This window comes from Lepisma saccharinum, chromosome 26 (genome assembly GCF_977018435.1).
Source record: "Lepisma saccharinum chromosome 26, izLepSacc3.1, whole genome shotgun sequence".
Classification (NCBI taxonomy): Eukaryota; Metazoa; Arthropoda; class Insecta; order Zygentoma; family Lepismatidae; genus Lepisma; species Lepisma saccharinum.
The window spans coordinates 11,172,745-11,193,199 of record NC_139254.1 but is presented as its reverse complement, the minus strand read 5'-3'; the positions used below and the strand labels follow the sequence as shown (position 1 = coordinate 11,193,199).

Sequence of the window (20,455 nt, the reverse complement as noted above, 5' to 3'; positions counted from 1 at the left end):
ATAACTGGTTGGATGATTTTACACCTCTGCTGAGCCATGTTGGAGTAAAGCCGGCAGTCGGTAGGTAGGCCTTGACCACAGGTTGTTGTTATTATTATAAATGAAAACTTAGGAATGCAACACTGATTTTTAAGCATATGAGTAATTTAAAAAATATATTGTGACACCCATCATGAGTATGTAAACTTGGGATCCCAGTTTGCCTTATGAAAGTATTGTAATTGTATTTTTGTAAGTGCGTATGCATTTAAACCATACCAGTATGGAAATATGAAAGCTGTTTCTACCAGCAAACTTTCCGCTTTCATGTGAAATTGATTAAATGTTCCTTGGTCACTTTGGGGGATGGAGTTTAACGTTAGCAGGTGGAACGGTTATTATAATGATAGGCAGACGTATGTTAGTTAATGACTTTCTGAGATATTGCAAATTAGATGATGTCAGTGGTCTTCTTCCTTAGATCTTTTGTCGACTCCACTGAGAGACCTTCTAATCATAAGACACGCAACACTCGCAACTCTCTTGGCCCCCACAGATCCTGGCCGAACACACAAGGAGACGATAGGCATCGAAGGTCAGTTTTTTTTAAACTCATGTGAAATCAAGTATACACATTTGTTTGTGGAGAATTCTTTTGCAGTGGTGCACAATTATATATTCTGCAGAGCAGATATGGTACCAGTCTTTAAATGGTTAGCAAGCATGGAGAAATAGGTTGGAATACTTTGAAGTATTAGTAGTGCTGTAGATTTTTATTGTTTAATTATACTACTAGAGCAAATACCATATTGCTCCATCTAGAACAATTTGTATGAAGTACTTTGCAAGTGCCCTGTTGATGTACTTTTCAGTGCAACTACAATTAAAAATAACAGGATGTCTACTAGTCTGGAAAACCTGGAAATGTCAGGAAAAATTTCTTGTTTTTCTGGAAAAATCTGAACTTTTGTTGTTGTGCACTAAAAATTGTTATTTAAACAAAAAAGGAAGGAGAAGCAAGAAATTTTTAATTTTTTGTGAGCAAATTATTATGTAGGAAATGGGTCATGTTTTGAATTATGTTCATCTAGAACTACTATTTATGCCATTTTTTAATATAAATTAGTGATGGGACCGATTAATCGGTACTCTTATCAGTATCGGCCGATATAGGCATTTTGGTGTATCGGTAAAATTATCGATTATTTTACCGATCAGATACATCGATAAATATCTGATAATTTAGTGCAAAATTCTGCCATTTTGTTGTAATTTTTATGGATAATCTCCATGCCCTAATTTCTAAAAAAGTAAATGTCTAAACATGCAATTTCTTTTCACTGCAGTCACCTTGAAACACACATTTATTAAGGAGGTTGATGAACCTTTCAGATTCTTTAAGGTCCATTTCTAATTTTATATCGGATCGGTAGAATATCTGTTATCGGTAATGGTAACCGATCCCTAATATAAAACAATTCTTTGTCCATCGTTAGTCAATACTTGCTTTCCTCCCCCTATCTAACAGCCACTTACTGTTGAGTTTGCCTTCTCGTTACCTTCACATGTAAAGTTAATATTTTAAAAGATGGTTAGGTGGGATTGTAAGTGCTAGTGTTTTGCTAAAATGTAATCTTCCAGACATGTTCATATACCAACTGCTGTAATGATTTGGTCTGGAAAACCTGGAAAAGTCAAGGAATTTTGTTTTTGTGAAAAAATGGCAGACACCCTGAATAACTTTAGTACTGTAGTGTAGTAAGTGTTCATGGTATGCAGTTATGCATCAATTTCCAGATTTCTTCAATGAGTGTCAGGGATATAAGAAAGCCAGTTTATGAATGATTTGATTGGCCAAAAGTGACATATTATAACCGGTATAAGAGTCGGTCACATTCCAGTATTTAAACAAGGGCTGATGAGGATACTAATGGTATCAGAAAGCATTGGTTCAAATTTAATCACTGGTGGCCAATACTTTTTCAGAGTCTGGGGATCTCGTAGGGTGCGCAAAATGCATAATGTTCATTATTTTGGTAACAGAATTGCAGGTAAAGATGGATTTTGTGATTAAATAATTATTAGAGGCACATATTTTTAGTAAATAAAAAAAACAACATTACTGTACAAAATCAGTCAATTTCAGTTTCAAAAGGGGTAAATGAAATAAAATGTCAGTGTTATAGTGGTGAAAAAATTCATCAAAAGCAGCATATAAAACGACATTGTGGTTTTAAAATTGTTAACATAATCCGAAATTTGATTTAAAAACTGCACTTATTGCAAAATAAACATAACCCTTGTAATAGCACATTTATGTAGTTACCAGAGTTTTAAGTTTATTTCTGTATAAAAGGGTTCATTGTTGCTTCTCAAATATTTATAGCAGATTTAGTCAATTTTCTGTGAATTGCGCAACTCACAGGATAATTCAAACTTCAGAAAGTGTCGCGTCGGTAAATAAACTCTAAATTTCATGTTTGTCTCTATTTCACATTTTGCAATTCTGCACCATTTCGTGACAAATCAGGGTAGGAAAATGCACCTCCCACCTTTCAGAAACATTAGAACGTGTTATTTCACATTTTGTTTGTTTCGTCAAAAACGAAATATGCATGCCCCTAATAATTATCTTATGTGAAATTATTAAAAGCAAAGCTCTAGAAGATTGGTATTGTATATTTTAATTAATTAATGTTTATTAAAAGAAAGGTTAGAATAGGATGGTTGGAGATTGGCATAAAAACTAAAGAATGCCCTAATAGTGAATGAATGAAAACATTGAAGAAAATATTGACCAGTTTGTTGCAAAGAATATAACTGAGTGCTAAGTCTGACTGAGTTAAAAATAATTCTAATACAATTCAATTTTCTTGTCAGTGTTAAACAATGTGATTCATGTAGATTGGATGTAATAACAGCAGTCTTTTTTAAATGCTGATGCAATGAACTGGTAATCAGGATCAAGCTTTAGTGCAGTTGTGAGAAATGGATTACATAATCAACCATTAATGAATTAGTTTAACAGTTTGCAAAGTTTATGAAACAAATGAAAAACTTCTTAACTTTTTAAATTTGAGATCATGTTCCATTTTTGGTTCAGGGTTATAGTGATGAGGACAGCCTCGGTTAACATGATACGTAACAAAACAGGAGTTCCAGGTTTTGAATCCTGGGTAAGGTGTGGCTGTGACATTCCATCATATATTTAATTCTTGCCTTGAAATACTGCTAAGTAAGATCTTCTTTCTGCTGTCTTTCTTAATTTAATTTTTTACTAACACCTTTGTCTGTCTTCTTCTTTTGCTTCTAAGGAGCTATTTGCACTTGCAATATATGTTTGACACACTGTGAATGAAAATATGCTAGAGATTCCAAAATACTGCTCTTTATTTGATGCCCGATGGAGGCTTGGTTTGAATCTCACTTTGGACTGTTAAGTCCAGTTACGATTAGCCATACTGTGCAAAAAGCTAACTTAAAACATAAACTAACTCATTCACGCTCTTTATGTAATGAAAATGCTTCCCCAATGGTGCAGTGGTAGCATTGTCGCCTTGTAATCCCGGCGGAGGCACGTAGGGGTTTGGATTCCACTTTAAACTGTAGGTCCAGTCCCGATTAGCCTTACTGTACATAAAGTGGACTTAAAACAACAAATCAATCAATTATGTAATGAAGTTTACGATGCAATGGTGTAATTCTTTTCTGACAGAAATGTACATGTCAGAATTTATAATATAACAGGTAGGTATCGTTTTTCTGTAATGATGTGGCTACATTTGAGTTGTACTGTGGTTGAAAGAATGAGGAGGAAACCCCAATGGACTGAAAATTAATAATGTGAACATCATGTAGGGGAATGTGCATCAGAATGAGTCAAAATGCTTATATTTTATGGGGGAGGAGAACATATAGCACACAGATTATTCACGCTCTCTGTTTTAATGCAATATTCAAAATGTAGAAGTTTTATTAGTTAAAGCAGATTATAAGCATACCTGTAGCGCAGTGAGGTGTCTGGGATTTTCAAAATGGGGGGAGTGGGATATGTATATTTCTTTATTAGTCAGTCCTAATTTTGGCACCTTTTCCTTCTTTTGACGTTCGTTTTTTATAGAAATACTGGGCCAAAGTGGAGAGCTTATGGCTCCCATAAACTCCCCACCCTTGGGCATGATTCTGCGGTAGGAGCAAACATATCATTGTTTCGAAATGTCATGAGACTAGGGTCTTCACCAGCAGACAGTTAGAAGTGTACAAACACAAGTGCCTCTTTGTCTTATTACATCCACCCCCCACCCACCTCCGCGTGTTGTACATGTGTTTCAAGTACTTTCATCTGTTTTTCATCATGAAATGTGTGATAGTATGGACAATTACTAATAATTAAGTTGTTATTGGGCATAAGTTTATCTTGGTACAGTGGGATCCATGAGTATTACTATGCAAATTGTCCGTGACTTTTCATTAATTTTTCTCTTAAATCCTTTGTGTTTTTAAGTGATTGATTTTTATGTATGCTGGTGCAGAAGTTGTCAACAGCTTGTTTGAGTTTTATTTTAATTCTTGAAGCTCTTATTTGGTCAAATAAAGTACACGAACATGGTGATGAACAATTTGCACTGTAATACTCATGGATCCCACTGTACAGTTTCACATTGCATTCTAGACAAGTATATTTTTCATGAGAGACTTGCCTCAACCACTTAATTAAACTTTTTAAGTGCAGTGGTTGTGTGGTAATGTATTACTATGAATTTTTGAATGTGGTGTAGTGTATGTATGGAAGAAATGTATTGCAGCTTGTCGAAGGCAAGAAAATCCCCTGTGGCAGTGTAGGCAAATTTTCAACCATCAGCGAGCAGAGAAAGTGTAGGCAATGCAATCAGCTGCTTCCATTGTTCCTGTGTTGACAAATTGTGTGCATTACTGTAAAAAGGCACGAGAAGGGGAGGAGGACAAATGACTGTGCACTTTAGTTTCCAAGTTTTCCGGGTGCATTATTGTCTTTGTTAAACTGTACGTAAAAAGTGTATTTTTGCATTGGACTAAATAAATAATGACAAATGAAAAAGTGTGAATATAATCAATTGGCGCCTTAGCAAGATGATGCCAAACAAACCACAAAAAGGCAACATGTTCCCATAGGTCAAAGTGGTTGTGTTGTAGTTTAATATATTGTGCCATAATCTAATTGCACACAGTCTGTGTTGGAGGAACATACTTTTATTGGCAATGTAGAAAGCATTTTTGGCACATAAAAAATGGCATTTGTATTTAATTCCACCATAATCATGTTTTAATGTGTTCTTCATTATCATAAAAATGTATCTTCTCTTTTCTTTTCAGTAAGTCTAGAAGTAGAAGCAGGTCGAAATCCAGATCTAGGTCCAAGTCCAGATCCAGATCGAGGACACCACCAGCGCCACCACCACCACCACCATCCCGGTACAGAAGAAGGTCCAGGTCACATTCACGGTCAAGGTCGCGGTCCAGATCGAGATCACCTCCTTATTCGCATTTCAGGCAGAGGAGCCCAACGGAACATAGAAGTCCAACTCCTCCTTCATTTTTGTAAGTTTCCATTTTTTTATATTAGAAAGCTATTTATTTTAGCAATATACAGGGTGTTTCACTCTGGGCAGAACCCTGTATTTCGTTCATAACTCGGACACTAATAAAGATATTGCAACAAAATTTGGAGTGGACTTACCTCCGTTCATGTGAAGTCGGGTGACATCATAACAAGTGTTGGAAATGGCCACCATTGGCATCCAGGCAGCATTGGATGCAGCGTTCCATGTTGTGGAAAGTCCGTCTCAGTACGTCAGGTGTCACTGCTTGGATGGCCGCACTGGTGTTTGCTTTCAAGGCCTCTATGGTTCACGATTTGTTGGCGTAAACCTGGGACTTCAAATGTCCCCAGAAAAAAAAATCAGGCGGCGTGAGATCGGGCGAGCACGGTGGCCAAAGTCCCCAGGAAATTACTCGGTCACCAAAAAAAAAGACCGAATTTCAGCCATGCTTGCATACGAGGTGTGCGGTGTTGCTCCATCCTGCTGGAAATAACCAATGGATAATTCCTCATCATCCAGTTAGTTCACAAAGCAGTTGAAGATGTCTAGGTATGCTGCTGTTGTGATTGTCGTGTCGAATAAGATGGGTCCAATTATGCACCTCTGGGAAATTCCACACCAAAAAACCAATCTTCTCAGAATGAAGGGGTTCTTTGTGTATCACATTGAGAATATCTCTTGCCCAAATGCGAGAATTCTGCGAATTCACACATCCTGAAAGATGGAACCACGCCTCGTCCGAAAACCAAGTGTAGTCCAGAATGTCCAGATTATCCTGGTCAAGGGTCTGGAGCCATTGACAATATGTCACTCTCTTCCCGTAATCTGGCTGTTTTAACTCTAAACCATGGAGATTCGGTATGCATAAACGGCCGCAACCGATCGGCGCCGTTGCTACTCCAGGTCGTGCGATGTTTTGCTGCCTGGATGCCAATGGTGGACATTTCCAGCACTTCTTATCATGTCACACCAGACTTCGCATGAACGGAGGTAAATCCACTCCAAATTTCATTGCAATATCTTTATTAGTGTCCGAGTTATGACCAAAATACAAGGTTCTGCCCCGAGTGAAACACCCGTTAGTAATAAACCTGTACAAATGCCTTAGTTTTATTGATAACAAGATGCACAGTGTACAGTCATGAGCAAAAAATGGTGTGTTGTTAGTAGCCATTGTAGATTAATTTTTCTTTCATCTTTTATTACAAGTTTAGAAATTACATATATCAGTTGTCAAATTCACCTACACTAACAGCTGTATTGATCCACTTATTTTATATTCAAAAGTACTAACTTCATTTTGAATGTGCAACTCACTTTTGCTTCACATTATACATGATGCATTCTCAGGTAAAGACTTTTTAAAATCAAGTAGTTTACATTTCAATCTCAGTCATTATCCATACATGTTTTTTCACCTGATGAACACTGTTTGAAAATGTTTTGTTTAAAATCAAATGTTTGCCAGAAACAATAATAAAAGTAACTGGATACTAATCACTTATTGTATTTATTCGTAATAATATTGCCATAAGCTATGCTTCAAAGAAATAATTTATTTTATGTTTCTGTGAAATTCGTTAGTAGTTTTTGTGGCCAAAATAATTGTTCATAAATATTTAGTGTAAAGTATTAATGCAAATTAATTTTATTATAAAAAATATTATTTTTAACCTTCAATTTTTGGAAATTCTGCCTTTAATATTCAAGTATAATGAATTATAATCATATCTGTACCACATATCAAAAAATGTCCCTGATGCTATATTATGTGGGTAAAATGTTTTACTAACAATGTAACAAAAAGAATTCAAGATTGACAAAATTATCGCTTCTGTCATTCTGGGGTTAAGTTTCATGTGCATGTAATTTAAATTGCACGTAATTTTCTTTCAGGGGCTCTACATATGGGGGAAGTGGTCACGACCGACAACTAGACGAGAGCAACAAGGGACATCAGATGCTCAGGAAGATGGGGTGGGGAGGGGCTGGACTGGGGGTTAAAGAGCAGGGCATTGAAACTCCAATATCAGGGGGAGAGGTAGGTGTTATTGCACTTTTACCTGTAATGCTTGTTCTGAGTAGTCATATTTTTATTATTGTTATTACTATTACAATTATGCAACCAATGCTGTGATCTGTTAGTGTGTGAATTGTATTCTCTGAAAATTGAATACAATAGCTTACTTATTTCTTGAATCTTTTTTATGGAGCTTTCACACTCACATGTTGCTTGAGAACAAACTAGTCATCAGCAACATTTTGTGCTTGATCAGCCTGCATGTAATTGGTCAGTTTTCAAATAAATAAAGCAGGTTGCTTGTTTCTTTATTGTGGTTGCTTGTTGCTTGCTTTGGTGCGAGAGCTTCTGTAGGTTGCCTTGGTGGCTGATAGTGTTAATTTCAACTTGCCGTTCAGTCTCCAAAGATTCTGTGTTTGGATCCTGGCCAGGTCATGGGTCCACGTTTCATTTTATTAATTCTCTTTTAATGGGTCATTGTTTAGCCTCATCTTGTCATATCTCCAGCAAAAATTCATTAATTTTTAGGTATGGCCATTTTCGAAAGTGAAATTTTTCGGTTTTTGCTATTTTCAATTTTTTTTTAAAAAAAATTGTTTCTACTTTTTCAAAAAAATTGTCATGCTTTCTTTTATAGTTTTCAAGAAAAGGATTTTTCAATTTTGAATTTTCGAAAAACAGTGGCAATTCTTTATTATTATTATTATTATTATTATTATGTGTGTGTGGCACTTGGTTAGGAGTCAAGGAACCTTCCGAAAATATATTTCTACATCATATCTGTATATCATTTATCACACCAATGAAACAAACAATCCATGCTAAAAAGATAATGTTTATTCAATTCTGAAAATATGTATTAGAATGCACTCATATTTCCTGAAGCTCACAATATAAGTATTGGTTTACAGTCTGTCCCAGGGGTGTGTGAAACGTCTTCCATAACAGTAGAGAAAAGGAGAAACTGAGTATGCAGAGCAAAGCAGTGTGCACTGCTGCAAACGGCTGCTAGCTCCAGTCATGTTTTCCCTCTCCCACTCACATGTTCATTAGTCGAGTCCTTTCGAGTAACCACTTGTGCATGTACAGAAGACTTTTTTTTTATCTTGCTCCACGGACTCCTGGACAAGGTATAGTTAAGATATATCTTTAAAATTGCCTCATGATAACAAGACACACCCTGTACAAATGTAGAGGATTTTTTCATTGCTTGAAGTAATTACATGATTTATGGATTTTTTTTATTTTAAGGTTCGTGATAGGTTTGACCAGTACAAAGGTGTTGGAATGAACCTGAATGACCCTTATGAGAACTTCAGGAAGAGCAAAGGGCAGGCGTTTATAAATCGCATGAAGGCAAGAGCGGAGGAAAGGTTATAGCAGAGCACCCACCATCCTCAGGTAAGCATAGCCACAATATAGATGAACCCGTTTCTGATCAGTCCTTTTGTTAACGTTAGTCGTTCTTGTTAGGAAAATATGCACAGTGCAGTATGTACAAAATATAAACTTCAGGGATAGTAAATTTAATTTATACCAGGTGTTTCGTAAATAATTGAGGGGTTACAAAAATGTATTGCAAGTAAACTATTGAACTTTCGTTAATGAAACCAGTCCAAAACGAACGAGGAACTCAGTTTTTTTTTCAAGGTCTACAAATGTTCAATGTATGCATTATGGGTGACACGACACACATCAACACAATAGGAACACAAACAGTTTGTGCGTGCATGTTTCGTTAAACTGAGAGTTCATATCCCTGCGACACTCAAATCACCCACATCACCCAGTGTTTTGTACAATGTTTTGGTCCCCAAGATCACAGGACCTTACACTATGTGACTTCTTTCGTCAAAAACAGGGTATTCGTCTGACCGATACCGCGTGATGTCGCAGCCTTAAGGGAGCGTATCATCGCAGCGATAGACTATCGACAGGCCCATGTTGATGCGAGTGTGGCAAGAAGTAGACTATCGTGTTGATGCATGCTGTGTCACCCGTGTTGCACACATTGAATATTTCTAAGTGTTAAGAAAACTGTTTTGAGTTCCTCATTCGTTCTGGACTAGTTTCATTAACTTAAGTATTTGGTCTAGGAATTAATTCGTGCGCCTGGACAAGAGATGGCGTAACGAGCGTATCGTCCCACAGTTCCATGTAGCCACACATGTGTTGAAAACTCCTGTCAGCGCACATCGTTCGTAGTATAGAGCAGTTGATTGACGCGTCAACAACAGCATTTTGTAGTCAACTGAACATGGCGCAGTTCGTGCCAGATAAAGTGTTTTTGCGGGGTGTTCTGCTTCATTACTTTAACATGCAGAAAAGTGCTACCGAAAGTCATCATATTTTGCTGGAAGTGTATGGTGACCATGCGCTAGCTGAGCGAACGTGTCAGAAGTGGTTTGCACGGTTTAGAAGTGGTGATTTCGGCCTGGAAGACCAAGAGCAACCTGGACAGCCAAAAAAATTTGAAGACGAAGAATTGAGAGCATTGCTCGATCAGGATTCGTGTCAAACGCAGGAAGAACTTGCAGAAGCATTAGGTGTTGATCAAACAACAGTTTCCAAATGCCTCAAAAGCCATGGGAATGATTCAAAAGATGTCACATTGGGTTCCACATGAATTGAAAGACAGAGACGTTGAAAGACGAAAAACCATTCGCGAATTGCTGCTTCAAAGCGGTTCACTTCTTCAGAAGATATCGAAAAATGGGTCTCTGACTGGATCGCTTCAAAGGATGAGGACTTCTTTCGCCACGGAATCCGTAACTTGCCTGACAGATGGGCGAAAGTGGTGGCTCGCGATGGACAATATTTTTCTTAAGGTATTTATGTATTTTGTGTTTGAACTACAGCTTCAATGTGTGCGTAACAACTGCACGAATTAATTCCTAGACCAAATATAATACTTTACTTGCAATAAATATTTGTAACCCCTAAAGTATTTATGAAACACCCAGTAGAGCTACTTAATTGATCATTATGTGCCGAAGACAGCCTGCTGAAATAGCCGCAGCTTCTAAAGGTTAATTTTAGTCAACCTAACGAGGCTGCATGTAATTTCTGTGCTTACTCGGTGAAAAGTGGTTAACATCAGAGTATATGGGTTGTTTTATATTTTTTGTACTGTATTGTTTGTACTCCTTTGTTGCCCCCAACAACCATCAAATGAATAAACCTGAGCTGAGCCTATTTAAGTGCTATTAATATTAGAAATTATGTTTGAGTCTAGATTACTTGGTAATTTTGCAGAATATGCAATTTTAAATGAATCTGCACACTGCAGCAAAACTGTTTTGTGTTACCAATTACAGCTATTTTAATATTATGATTATCTTGTATATGAAGAAGAAATTTCAAGAAAACTTTTTTTTTCACGATTAATGAACTTTTCTTGCTTCATAATTTTAAACTTTTCTTTGGAAATTGCACTGTCTGTACTGGAAACTGTTTTTGCACATATGTAAACTAAATCCACGAGAAAAGACTCTGGCTCTGTAAAACTTATGTACTATAAGGTGCAAACCAGTTTTTATGGTTCCCATTCCATTTTGCACAGACGTGTTTTCCCAGCAGTAATTCCTGCTGTTACATGACATAGATATGAAATATGTCTGGTGAACATACCCTTCAGTAGAATCTTATTGAATTGAATTGTTGTTTTAAGTTCACTGTATGTACAGATAGGCTAATTGGGACTGGACCTACAATTTAAAGTGGGATCTGAACCACTGGGTATCAACCCAGAACCCCTTAATTACAAGACGATGATGTTAGCCCCAGATAGGATCTTAATTTATTATTTAATATTGATTTAATGTAATGCTTAATGTAAATCTTTACAGGTTGAGTAGTGGCAGAAGCTAACACAATAATTGACACCTCATGACCAGAAGAAATGTGAACTGATACATGGACTTAAGTGAATTGAAAACCTGAAAGTTTGTGCTGAAATTGTTCTGTTGAATAGAGACTATAAAAAGAAGGAACAATTCTTTTTAATTGAATTGATCTTCATTAAGGTTCAATGAACCTGCATAATTCGTTTTTATTTGAGTGAAAATGAAATGTTACACGTGGTGTTATATTTTTAAAGAATAGGTCATTATTTGTGTAATGTTCTGTGTACAAAGTTTTCCTCTGTAGCAAAATATTGTAAGGTCAATAAGATTAGTTTTTTTATATAAAAAAGTTTGTGTTTTATTACTGTACTTGAGTGATATTATTGTCTTGTAATTAAAGGGTATGATTTCCTGTTGGAGTGCAGCACAGTGGTTTAGGTCCAATTTGTAACTGTAGGTACTATTTAGCCCTTCTGTTTATAATATGAAATTGGACTCAGTCAATAACTTTGAACTGAAGCCTCCTCCGATAACACTGAGGAACAAATTAAAACTTTTTGTTTTGCCGCTGGATGAAAATAGGTGATCTTTAATAAATCGGGTGCGCTGATTTCAAAAATCATAACAAAAATGCTGTATCACGTACCATTTCTGGCGGAAACCATTTTGAAAAATTTTCACCGCACATTAAAAGAAGGGTAAAATATAGCACATAGCATATGCCAAATATGATTGTAAATAATGTAGTTAAGACATGCACTAAAATTTGCCGTTGCAATAAAATAGTAAACATTAAAGTAAACAGTAAAAGTAACGCACCTTCAAAATGTATTTCTGTATGATTTCCGCTTGTAGCAGGCATGTTGAACATCTGAGACTTGTGTTCCAGCAGTAATCAGCTAGTAATCTGGGAGACCATCTGCCTTTATAACGTTTTTCCATTTCTGCGATTTGTTGGTGAAAGAGCTCGTCCTGCTCGTCACTCACTGCACCCAGATTAGAGGGAAAAAAGTCTAAATGGGAACACAGAAAGTGTATCTTGAAAGACATACTGCATCCAATTTTTTATATGTTGCCAGCATACATTCTACAAGTTCAGAGTAATTGTGAGCCCCATGGTTGCCAAGGAAATTGCGACACACACCCTTGAACGCACCCCATGCTGCTTTCTCACTTAACAGTTCTTCAAAATTGGGATCGTTCATTGCCTCCCGGATTTGAGGGCCAACAAATATCCCTTCTTTTATTTTAGCATTGCTTACACCAGGAAACTTGCTTCGTAAGTACTTAAACCCTTTTCCTTCTTTGTTCATGGCCTTCACAAAGTTCTTCATTAACCCCAACTTGATGTGCAGTGGGGAGTGTAACACATTGTTGGCGTCGACAAGAGGTTTGTGAGAGAGACTTTTTTCTCCAGGTGTGTAACACTCTCTGGGAAGCCAGTGTTTAGTTTTGTAATGCATGTCCTTTGCTCTGCTGTCCCATGGACAGAGGAAACAACAGAATTTCGTGATTGCATCCCCAAAGGAATTTCAAGTTCCTTTAGATCAGCACAGATATTCCACTGGTGTTTGTCGTAGCTAACACTTGTGAGAATCAAAGCAATGTTTTCATATGTTTCCTTCATTTCACTCGCATGAGCAACTGGCACTGAAGGTTTCTCATTTCCATTATGCAGAAGGACCTCCTTCAAGCTAGTTTTTGACGCATCGATGAACAACCTCCATTCGTCTGATTTATAGTTTTCTCCCAACTCCTGCATTAATCCAGCGACATTGTTGCAGCATACCAGGGACCCATCCATAGAAAAAAAGGAAAAAAAATTTAGTTGACGTTTTCTGAATGTAAAACTTGTCCCTGGTTCCAGCAGGTTCCACCCTTGCAGTCTTGAACCCAGCAGTTCCGCTTCTTTATTTGTAAGATTCAAATCACGTACTAAATCGTTTAATTCTGGCTGGGTGGTTAGATGTGGTGTCTTCCGTGACTCTTGAAAGTCAGGATCATGTCCGAGAGAAGATATCGGTTCATCTGAGGAAGTTTCTGTTTTCTCATCCAAAGACCATTCCAAAGGTGGCTTTGGAACAGGTCTCATCATGTTGCACTGGTCTTATCGCAGAAGGTAAATTTGGATACTGTAAGATATTTTGGATTTTCTTGAATCCCATTACATTAGTTAAACAAAAGTAACAATCCGTAACGTGATCTCGAGGTTCCCACCATACCATGGGAACAGCGAAGGGCATGGATAGATGGGTACCATGTAACCACCCTCGTAAATATCACGAGCATCTACTGCAACAGACATGAGGAGCCCACCCTTTATCTTGGTCTCCGATTTTGCATCCGAAATATAGCTCGTAAGCTTTCTTCGCTATTGGTGTAATTGAGTTTCGTTGGGATTTTGTCGTGAACTCACCGCACACATAGCAAAACAGATTGGGTGAATTTACACAGTTACGAGGTATCACTGCATTATTTTCAAATACCACACAAAATAATCGCGATGAAGCACACAACTTAATACACAACCTACACTTCCAGCGAACAGAACGCAACTAATAATGACACAGTACAATAAGTCACGTTGCCTCTTTAACAAAGACTTTTCTCTACTCTTATCTTATCGGGTAACAAAATAACAAACAATGTTTGCCCTTTTGCTGTCGTTACAATGCTTTCTTCATATTACGCAGGAAAAACAGCCACATGTGTTCTCTTGAAGAATCCTTGTATATCATATGGCGAAAAAAAAGCTTTGTCACATTTACTTCAATTTCGTGTTTTTTTCAAAAACTAGACGTGGTGGAGAAAAAAGAACATTTTCGCATTCAGCAAGTCAAAAAACATAGAAATAGGTAGTTTTCCGGTCGCGGCAAATTTCATTGTTCCTCAGTGTAATCTTATTGATTCCCACTGATACTTGAAAATTGTAACAATTGAAAACAGTTCAGAATGTTTATAAATTTTAATTATGACGGAGCTAATACCCAGTGGTCAGAAGTAGCGAGCTACTTGTAGCGTCACTACTGTAGCTAGCTACAAAATTTGTAGCTGTAGCTGTAGCGACGCTACATTTTGAAAATTGTAGTTGTAGCGGTAGCGAAGCTACAAAATTCCTGTAGTTGTAGCGAAAATTTCGCTACAGCTACATTTTTTCTAAGCATTTTGAGGTGAATTTTGAATGTGGCAACAGCGTCAGAAAAAATCGACAATAACCCTTAATTTTGCAGGAGGTTCATAAAGACTGTCTATTACATGGAGGTACAGATTATCTAGATTGTAGGTTATAGATATCTTCGTAATTTATTTAATTAGTAGCTGAATAATTCAGATATCCAGATAACTAACTAACATATATGAATATATTCCTGCTAACAGCTACGTCTTTTTAGCTGCATCGCTATTTTGGGGAGAAACATGCCAAACATGCCTCGTTTGCTGCACCACTAGAAAAAAGTGCTTCATTTCTGTCACCCCCCAGAACAAATCCTGTGGATATTCATGGTGTAAGAGACACCAAAATGTCATTAATTGCTGTGTAAGACACAACTTGCAGTGTAAAAACGAGTTATGCATTTTCCACTGCACTGACAAGGGAATAGTGCCAGCAATAAATGGCTCAGTACGGTAACAGCATTTATCATCGTCAGTATATAGGATCTCACCAGCAGGAAATTATTGTTACAAGAATGATAGAGTTTCTGGAAATACAATTATTTTCGCGATAGTATTTGTTCACAAATTTTAAAATTACAATACGTTTAGAACAGTCAGGTTTACGCGACAGTTTCCTCAATAACTTTATCACATTGCAAAAAGTATGTACGAGTTATTGACTTTCCTACAGAAACGACAATTTTCTTTAGTTAATACGTATACATAGTTTTCAAATTTATGTATTTCCCCTACTTTTGCATCACTTTTCTGTAACTTTTGCTAATCATGACATCATCATCCCTTGCTGTTTCCTGCCTCTGACTGGATCAGCATACAAGTCAAGCCTCTTCATTTTTTCCTGGTCTTCCACCACTCCTCTCTTTCCACAGTGTTCCAATCTTGTCCTCTTCTCCTAACACTCTCCGCTATCTGCTATTGCCACCGACATCTTGGTCTATCTCTTGGCCTTATTCCCACTCCTTGTGCATTGTAAGCTCTTACTGGTAGTCTTTCTGCATCCATCCTCTTCATGTATCTGAACCATCTCATCTGTGCCTTACTTGTTCTGTCCTGAAGCTTCACTACACCCACTGTCTGTCGGATCTCCTCATTCCTTATTCTATCCCTTCTAGTCTTCCTCAAAAGACTCCTTAAAAATTTAATCTCCACTGCCTGCATCTTTTTTTTGTCCCTCTCTGTCATTGTCCAAGTCTCTGCTCCGTATGTAATGATTGGCACATAGGATGTGTTTTATATTACCTTCTTGCCTTTCATATTAATCTTCGAACGCTTTGATATAGTCCACAACCCATTTGTCCTCTTCTGTTTACCTCCTCATCTATTCTTCCACTTCTCTCAATCATGACAATGAGGATGAATGGTTTATTTAAATATTCTATTATCTATAGTCACTTTCAGCTAATTGTGAGAACGAGGAAGAATGATGAATGGTGAGCAGTGCAGGGACTGGAGGAGCAGGAGGATCCCATCCTCCCAACTTGGCATCTTTCCTAGTTTTTGTTATGAGTCCATTTTATGCATAGATAAGTTGATCGAGACTGGATCCGAACCACTATGAGCCTCCGCTGGGAATCGAACCTGAGGCTCTTTTGTAGTCAAAGGGCTTCAGGTACTTTTCATTCAAAATTCTGACTTCATATCAGTCTATAAAAATGAAATATTTATTCTAAAGAAAATTATGTTGATGTGAACATACGTAAATACGTAATCCTACCAACTTTGATTTGTGTATAGTTGCAATCATTAATTTGGGTAACACACTAATTACAATATTCATATATCAAATTTGAATTGATATGCCACTTGCATAGGTATGGTATTCTTAAAACTATAGTAAAAATAAGTAACTCAAGTGACAATGCTATCAAAATTATTGAATGACTGGAATCATGATAATAGATAACAGAATCTATTTACCAGTAGTAGGAGATTTTTAATACCCATATGGTTGTTTTTATTTATTTTATGCAGAAGTAGCGCAAAAAGAACAGGAGTAGCGTAGCGAGCTACTTTTTGCTAAATGTAGCTGTAGCTGTAGCGAAGCTACATTTTGCAAGTGTAACTGTAGCTGTAGTGAAGCTACTTTTAAAATGTAGCGTTCTGATCACTGCTAATACCATCTTGACCCAATGCGAATACTCTGAAATTGAAACAATCTAAAGAGTTGTTATTTTTAAATTTTGACATATATTTTTACTATTGGAACTATACTGTATCAAGCTACCAGAGTTTTGCCTTAAAATATTTGTAATTTCACGTGAGGTAATCAATGTCTCTCAAAATCCATTCCTCCTCGCACTGTTATTGACCCCATCCGATCTTAATAAAACTCCCTTCCTTAAATTGTAAAGATGTTGCTTCCGATCCATAGCCAATTTAAAGTTTTCAGAAAATAACTTCCACACTTTAAACTCACGAATCCTGGCTAAAGGTTGCCATAATTGTTACTAATTTAGAAACTTCATAGCAACAATTATGGTAACCTTCAGCCAGGATTCGTTGTGAAAGTTATCTTCCAAAAACTTCAAATTAGATTACATACGTGAAGTTTCATGTTTTCCCATACACGAAACTTCCATGTATGTAATACTTAAACTGTGTTTACTGCATCCACGATGAATTTAAATTAGATATAAAGACACTTGTGCATGTTGCATAATTTTCAGGATATTTAGACTGTGAATGTGCCACATGCCATTTTTGTGGCTCCTCGAAACACACGGACCCTGGAAAAGTATCAGCGGGTATTGGAGATTAAATTTCAACCTATACGTTCAGATACCGATAGTAGTGAATTCTACATTATACATTCAATCTTCATGGTCCCAATAGAGTAAAATGCTATAAAATTTTCCCAGATTTTACATTTTCCTGCATTTAAAGTTGCGGCATTCATTCTTCTTCCACATTGAACTTTTGTGGTCATTTCTGTCAAACGAATTCCAGTGTGCTATGATTCTACAGTACTAGAAGTGGAAATTCCTAGCTGTGAGGATGCTTGGTCTACTTTGGAGGATAGAAGGGAGGATGCTTGTATGGATCAACATGGAGACAATGCAACACACTCTTTTGTGCCAAGGTGAAAGGTGTGACGTGAACTTTTACCTACTATTGTAATATTGTAAGAAATTAATTGTCGATTTTAAGTAAGAAGGTGCTTGTTTATTCTTGCTGATAACTGTTATATTTTCATAGTGATGCTTATGCAAATTATCCTAGCTGGGGAAAGCTTTATGAGGGGCATAACATCCTCCTGCATTCACCAGCACCGAGCACTGATAGATTATAATCTATTAAAAAAAACAGGTCTTGTTTCATGAAAAGTCTAAAAAAGATTTCTTCAGTTGTATATCGTAAATAAATGCCATTGTTAAAATTATGATTAATAATATCTAGATTCACTCAAACTGTGTACCTGTGGAAACAACCTGTTTGTGGTCATGACCTTCCGGTCAGCTTTTTATTGAATGGTGATGCATTTTCCATGAGTATAGTGCCCAGCTACCCTGTTACATATATCTTAAGACTGGAGTCTGCGACTGTTCCTTTCTAGTAGATTCCAAATAACTTTGTGATGCTGGGTCGACACCAACAATGTAAGGTTCAGTTCAACCCACAAAAAATGAAATATTAAGTTTACTTGAATACAGGGATTGGGAAGAAAGTAGTAGCAACACGTCACGTCACGTATGATCAAAAAGAGTGTGTTGCAGTTTCCAGTATGTCTAGAGGGAAGGCATATTATTGTTGTCAGTGCAGTGAGTGCAGATGGACGAATACGGAGCTGTGAAGTAGTGGTGTGAAATCTGCCTGCTCTAAAGCAATGCTTTCAACAAGAGAGCAGCGTGCATGGGTTAAGATTAAAGTAGTGTGTGGCAGAAACTTAACTGAATGTCATGTAGGTCTCTGAGAGGCCTGATCTCTCTTTGAAAGCATCGCTTCAGATCGGTCTGATTTCACAGCTCTATATTCGTCCATCTCCACTCGCTGCACTAACAACAAGTCCGTTGAACAGCTATGTCTTCCCTCTAGACATACTGGAAACAGGAACATCCTCTTTTGATCATATGTGGTGACTACTACTTTCTTTCCAACCCTCGTATATTATTCACTATTAGTATTAATAGGCAAATGCGCTGGCTGACATAACCAGGGGATGGCTTTTGAGGTTGAAACCCCACCCTCCTCAAAGTCCAAAAGAGTAATGTTTAACAACTCCTGAAAACAGTATTTTTTAAAAAATATCTGTGTATGTAACTTAATTGTATTTTTCCTTAAATCAGTGGCAGGAATTTGGGCAGCATGGGGGAGCAGTCCCCTGCACTATGGCCTCTTAATGCTAAACCTTGTCTACCAAGAGAAAGTAAACTGCATCCCTTGCAAAAATGAAACGAATTACTAGTATTCTTAAGTTTCATTGGCATATCATAAATGATTACTAAATAAATAAATAAAAGTTATTTCATGCCGGCCCCCGTGGCGGAGTAGTTATAGTTACCACATCACACTACAATGCTAGGGGTCCCGGATTCGAATGCCAGCCTGGGCATGGATGTTTGTGAGTGTCCATTCATCAATTTCATCATATCACTCATCCCCATCTTCGCAAATTAGCCAAAAGTGGCACAAAAGCGAAGTAAAAGTAAATCAAATTAATTTGATGTAGGGGCCAAATCACCCCTAAATGATTAATCCTGGCACTGAATGGGATGCATAAATGTTACCATGCAAATTGTCCATCACCATGTGCATTCGGTTTGTGTTACTTAATGAGGGCTTGAAGAATTTAAAGAAAATGCCCAGCAAGCTGCCAACAACATCTACACCAACATACGTAAAAATCTATTCCTTAGAAACATACAGGGTGAAAGTTAAATTAATAAAAATAGTCCTGGACAATTTGGGGTCACCACATAAAAATGCATTACCCCAGTGGACATAAAACATTACAGATGAAACTGAAAGTGGTCAAGAAATCTCCAGACATGATATGTACACTACCTTGACTTTTGAAGTTATTCCTGTTTCTTATCTTATCTATAGAGAAGTTCCTATTTCAAGGAGGATTTATCTTTTCCTTTTTTCATTCAATCTGACTCAACCTTGCAGTTTCAAGCAACAGATAAAAAAGTATCCTTAGATGTGAATGCGTGTCCAAAATCATTATTTTTTTAAATTATAATATGTCAAATTATTCGTGCTGCATGTGTGAAAATTAAGGAATAAAAAGAACTCTGCGTTTCATTGGTCCACAGATTAAATGCAAACTTGATGTGATATTATACAGGGTGAGGTAAAAGTCACTTTCCCAAAAAATGTTAACAAATAACAACTTCCTCATCTTTTATTGTACATTTCTTTACCAAGTTTGTTCGAAATGGAGATCACAACTGTCAATACTAACTAACTACCTCTCTAGCCTTCTTAAACCCGAAGGTTCATGGCTGCAGCAACACAGGCCTTCCATCTGTCCCTATCTTGAGCAAGATCAATATACTCTTTTCCATCCCTACCGATTTCCCTTAGGTCCATCTCGATGTTGTCCCTCCATCTTCGTCTTGGCCTTCCTACTGGTCTCTTACCATCAGGTTTCCCAACAAGAATCCTGTAAACTCCTCTTTCCTCTCCCATTCGTGCCACATGGCCTGCCCACCTAAGTCTTCTTGATTTAATTATTCTAATAATGTCTGGACATGAATACAAATTATGTAGTTCTAAATTATGTAACCTTCTCCACTCACCTGTCTCCTCATCCCTTTTAGGTCCAAAGATTTTCCTAAGGATCCTATTTTCAAATACTCTCAATTTATGTTCCTCTTTCAATGTAAGGGACCAAGTTTCACACCCATATAATA

General features: G+C 37.1%; 1 protein-coding gene across 9 annotated transcripts in view; it reads left to right on the top strand.

The window, feature by feature from the left end:
* The window catches only part of scaf6 (SR-related CTD associated factor 6), a 112,743-nt gene extending 101,001 nt beyond the window's left edge, over positions 1-11,742 (top strand). For 6 of the 9 annotated variants that reach the window (XM_083112769.1, XM_083112775.1, XM_083112774.1 and 3 more), the window contains 5 exons: positions 461-574; positions 5,332-5,556; positions 7,455-7,599; positions 8,830-8,979; positions 11,427-11,742. In XM_083112769.1, coding sequence (XP_082968895.1) covers positions 461-574; positions 5,332-5,556; positions 7,455-7,599; positions 8,830-8,958 — 613 coding nt within the window. In that variant the 3' untranslated portion in view covers positions 8,959-8,979; positions 11,427-11,742. The remainder of the gene's footprint in view (positions 1-460; positions 575-5,331; positions 5,557-7,454; positions 7,600-8,829; positions 8,980-11,426) is intronic. The other 3 variants (XM_083112776.1, XM_083112773.1, XM_083112771.1) reach the window with 1 other exon arrangement.
* The last annotated feature ends 8,713 nt before the right edge of the window (positions 11,743-20,455 follow it).